The sequence below is a fragment of the Montipora foliosa genome, chromosome 10 (genome assembly GCF_036669935.1).
Source record: "Montipora foliosa isolate CH-2021 chromosome 10, ASM3666993v2, whole genome shotgun sequence".
NCBI classification, from domain to species: Eukaryota; Metazoa; Cnidaria; class Anthozoa; order Scleractinia; family Acroporidae; genus Montipora; species Montipora foliosa.
Window position 1 is genome coordinate 7,105,116 of NC_090878.1, and position 5,000 is coordinate 7,110,115.

The window sequence follows — 5,000 nt, forward strand, 5'->3', positions numbered from 1 at the left end:
CCTTTACCAGTTACCTAACCTAATGATAACCCTACTACTGTTGCAAACCTTATTGTAAATAGATATTTATCAAAATTGTACATGATTGCATTTGTCAGACCCTTAGTTAATAGCTTTGTGGAATCAAACCTTGTCATTCTTGTTAAACTGTTGCTTGACCATTCCCCTTGTTATCTTCAAAAGCTGACGGATGGCTGGAACAATCAGCACTCCCTTCTTAATGTCCTCAACACATTTGATGGCATAGTTTTTCTTGATCTGTTCCTTGACAGCGTAGGAGTCACTCAGAATTTCAATATGAGACCGCAGAGCTTGATCAACCAACTCAGTCGTAAGTGAAGGAAGGTGAGACAAACTCCACAAAAGGTCAAGAACCTAGAAATAACATCACCAGCTTTAATAAACATAGCCCATAATTAGTTTTTTTTGACATGTTGTAATGCCCTACATTGAAGGCAGTAGAATTTTGTTTGATTTTGGGTGACGAATGGATAGTAACGCTGTAATGCAAAACATGAACTACCGGGTATCAATAACAAGTGTACAGTATATATTAGACAGTACCTTGGTTGGGATTTTTCCCACTCTGGCTTCTTTCCCAATTCGTCCAATCAGAACAAGAAGTTTTTCTTTCATACGGTCACTCTCTGCTCCCCAGCTCTGTAAAGAATTTCAAATGCAGTTCAGCGGGTTGGGTTAAAGCTCCCAGCACCGGCTTATCAACCTTTAAATTTAATGTAACTGAATCATTGGCTCGTGTACATGCGGTTAGCAGGGCTCAGATAAACTCTTTTCTGGAAAGGGCTCAATTTTCACAAGATACAACCGTAAGTGTTAAAACAGTTTTACATAACTATTTTGTTATTTCTTTTTCAATGACACTTCAATGGCAGCACAGGGTATTCACAAGTCATCAAAAATGTACAATAATTAATTGCCAAATAGTTCTTTAGGGGATATGGAAATAAATGTAATTTTGAATGTAGCTACAAACTTTGGTTGTGTCAAATACACTGTAGAAGCATGTAATTAGACAAAAAGTCAGCTCAATTCACCATTTGTCCTGCTGGTCTCTCACCTGACTGGTCATTATTTAAAGCTCTTAGTACTATTGACCAAGAAGCAATCTCAGAAAGAATATACAAATCCAAAAAGTTACAGACCTGTTGTATAAGCACAAAGAGATGTTCCAGTTGGTTTGAATTGAATCTCACTGCTGCTGTGGCCAGTATGTTGTGAATATTGTCCACTTCTGTTGGATGTTTTCCAACCTTGTGAATACCCCAAAAACAAAGCAGTAAGAAAAGGCAGATTACACTTGTCCTACATGTAGGTGGAAATTTATTTTACTCTAAGATAAATCTGACAGGATTTGCATTATTGCTGAGTACACTTCATTCATAAGGAACCTTTTTAGGAAATGTTTTGGAACCATTTTCTGTGCAATAATAATAATAATATTATTCAGTAGTACATGTGGGCTTGATCAAACACAAAGGAAGTGGATAAAATGTGTAATTTAAAAGATGCATCACTCAGAAACCTAAACCAGTGTTTATTGACAGTTAAGAAACATTGGCTTCCTATTTAATTTGATAATTAGAGTAAATAATAATAATAATAATCATAATAATCATAATAATAGTAATCTTCAGTGAAGGCATATTTTTAAGCTGCCTTTCTGACATCAAGGGTCTTTTGTTATTGGCAGGAGAAGTGTTCCCATGGTTAGAAAATCCTTGCAATCCTTTCAAGAGCACCCACAAATTAGTTACCCAACCACCAGGAATTCAGGTTAGCAATGTACCCATGTTAACATTGTAAACATGTCCAACAAAAATCCTTTGTACTATAAGGGTGAACATCTTGCAAACAGAACCTAAGATACCTGCATTTTCCAAATGGTTGTTAATTCCTCCAAGGAGAGCTTTGTTCCCAGAAATTCTACCAGGACTTTGATGCGATCACAATACTGTGATTGATGAAGGTTACCTGCATGGGAAAGTAAAAACGCACAAAGTGAACATTGTTTGTAATGTTCATCCATTGTTTTTATTTGTCTGTTGGTTGTACGAAGAAGGCACATCCAAGTTCTTTTAATTTGTATACAAATTAAAGTAAACTGAAAGAAACTGTCAATGGTAAACAAGAGTGAAGGTGCATCAATGCAATCTTGAGTAAAACAAAAGAATTAATAAAATAATACTCGATTGCCCCCTCATTCAAGTGTCGTTCATAATCAGTAAAGCAACTGAGACAACATCAAAGCCAGACTTAAGAATCCCAGCTGGTGGCACTTTGATGTACATGTTAACAAAAGAGAACTCTGATTACATTTACCATTGATAGAGCTTGTGATATGCAAAAAACAAGCTATAGCACTTACTTTCAAATGCAATGGAGAGAACTTTGTTCTGCAACAGCCATTCAGTGATTACATCCTGAGATATCTTAACTTTGGTGTTCTTATTCCTCTCAGAATCATCTATCAACTTACAGACCTGCCAAAAATAGCATACAATACTGATTGAAAAAAATCTTCTCTGCTTGTTGGCACCAGAAACATAAAATGTGATAATAATATAATTATTCCAGTGTGCTTTCCAGAGAGGCTATTATCAAATAGAGCCTTTTCACATGACGTCATGGCCGTGTTCCAAAACAAAGAAATGAGGGCCATGATGATGTACCAAACTAATCCTCTGGGAATTGAACTCTATTTTAACTTATGCAAATGCTCTCTTTTGTTCCAGTAATCCAAAATGGCTGCTGGTCATGAAAGTGAAAACGCTCTACACTTACATCATTACAGAGACTTGCAATTATTTACAGTGGGAAAGACAATAAGGGAACACTGAAAGTACTGATATCTAATATCATAAATTTGCAACCTCAGATACTGCATTTGTAGCATTCTAATCCGCTCACTTCATCTTGGTTATCAGTTTACAGTCATGTACTGTATGTACTATACAATCATGTCCAGTCTACCCAAGATGAAAATATTGTTACAAGTAGTATGGAGCAAAATTTTCAAGTATCCAAATGTTCAGATTTATTTTACTGAAAAGTATGCCATAAATAGACTATTTTACAGTTGTGTGCTTAGTTACCTGGCCTATGAATGAAAGTGAGACTGGAGTTGACCTTGTTTTGATAGAAATCTCACTGCTTTTCTTATTTAAATTCTTACTAAATTGTTAGCATGACAACATCATTAACATGCGAAAAGGAGGGAGGTCTATCATAACAAGGTCAACACCAGCCTCACTTTCATTTAAAGGCACACAACTAAGCACACAACTGTAAAGAGGTCTATTTTAAACTGCTGACTGGATATGAAAATGGTCATGGCCAACTGGGCATTTTGCACAATTGCTTCTATGTGTACCATCTTATCTCCAACAAGTGATACATGTTATGTCATCCCAATAAACACACATCAAAAGTAAAAAGCTCACAGTACCAACCATACAGTACCTCTTTGAGTGAGTTCATCTTGGCATTAAAGTGAGGACTCTTGAGCATTTTCAGAGCAACATCCAGTCTTAGTTCGTCCACTCCTGACACCATGTTCTGCCAAAGTCTCATGCACAAGAGCTTGAGGGTTGTCAAAAGGTCAAACACATCACCGACCGCCTATTAGGATAAGAAAGGAAAAGAAAGGAATATGTACTTATTGACTGAGTGGGAAGGCTGGACGGGAAAATATTTGGCATAATAGGGAAACTGGAGTACCCCAGAGAAAAACCTCACGGTGCAGATTAGAGAACCAACAAACTCAACCCAGAACACCTAGAGCACCTCAGGCCTCGGTTGTTTGAAAGGTGGATAACGCTATCTACCGGATGAATCACCATCCAGCGAATAAACACTAGCAAAACCAATTGAGTTATCCAGTGTGTAGTGATTTATAGCGCTATCCACCCTTTGAACAACTGAGACCTGTATGCTACTGTATAACCATGTTCAACCCACCGGGTTCTGTTATCATTCAAAGCAGCGGTGTCCATCCTTTACAAGATCCCTAACTAAGAATCAACATGACTAACCTGGAATCATATACCAATAGCCTCTACATCCACTCAAAAATCATTTAATCCATTGACTCCTAGCAGTAACACTTATTAGATTTTCCTCCATCAGTCTCCATCAGTATAGTTTTACTGTGTAGTATATTTCTTTTTTCACAAGTTATAAAATGATTGACGAATCCCAAAAACTCAAATTACTTGATCACCCAGAAATTTATTTTGGAAATAGCCGGCAATTTTTTTCCGGCTGCCGGCTTCTTTCTACATCCCTGGTTATGCAGCACATGCCAACACTCTGCAAATCAGCCTTTTAGTCATTAATTCTACATTCCACTTGTCCATAATTCCTTCAAGTGCAAATCCGTGCAATGAACAATTTGAATGCAGACCAAGTACCTTTTGTTTCATATCCTCATTTGTAAGTTCCTGAATGTACTGCAGTGTTTTCTCAAAAACATCACTGAAAACTGTCTAAAAGAAAAAAAACCATCAAATTCAACTCTTGAGTTGTTTTCTTGGGGTTAAAAATTCTTTGATAACAAAATTAAACAAGGAAACTACTAATTAAATTTTTTTGAAACTTACTGATAATACTTTTGCATTAAGGTAACTGGCACAAATTCCTATGGGTTTCAAAAGTGCAGCCAGCATCTGAAGAAGCAAGAAAAATGTTTACATTTCTAAAATTTGCCCAAAACATACTTTGAGTGAGAGACAAGCCAAGACCAACTTTTCATGCCAACTGACAATAATTTTTCCTGTGCAAAAGACTGAACATCACCACCCAACGACATCAACACCTAAAATAGGCCAATTTTAATCAAATGTAATGCATAATCTAATCCACTCAGATTCTTTTAGATCCAGCAATGATTTGAACCTCTTGCAGGAACTAAAGGCAACTTCAGCTGTATCATGTAGTAAATGAAACAACTTCTCAAGTTTAGAATTCCATACTTACTGGTG

General features: G+C 36.6%; 1 protein-coding gene across 1 annotated transcript in view; it reads right to left on the reverse strand.

Annotated features, from left to right (window-relative positions):
- The window catches only part of LOC137974313 (ubiquitin carboxyl-terminal hydrolase 24-like), a 46,967-nt gene that overhangs the window by 33,844 nt on the left and 8,123 nt on the right, over positions 1-5,000 (reverse strand). The window contains exons 6-14 of the mRNA XM_068821198.1: positions 4,996-5,000; positions 4,620-4,685; positions 4,431-4,505; positions 3,481-3,639; positions 2,387-2,501; positions 1,889-1,992; positions 1,164-1,271; positions 565-660; positions 130-375 (exon numbers count right to left, since the gene is read on the reverse strand). The exon at positions 4,996-5,000 is cut by the window's right edge and continues 64 nt beyond it. Coding sequence (XP_068677299.1) covers positions 130-375; positions 565-660; positions 1,164-1,271; positions 1,889-1,992; positions 2,387-2,501; positions 3,481-3,639; positions 4,431-4,505; positions 4,620-4,685; positions 4,996-5,000 — 974 coding nt within the window. The remainder of the gene's footprint in view (positions 1-129; positions 376-564; positions 661-1,163; positions 1,272-1,888; positions 1,993-2,386; positions 2,502-3,480; positions 3,640-4,430; positions 4,506-4,619; positions 4,686-4,995) is intronic.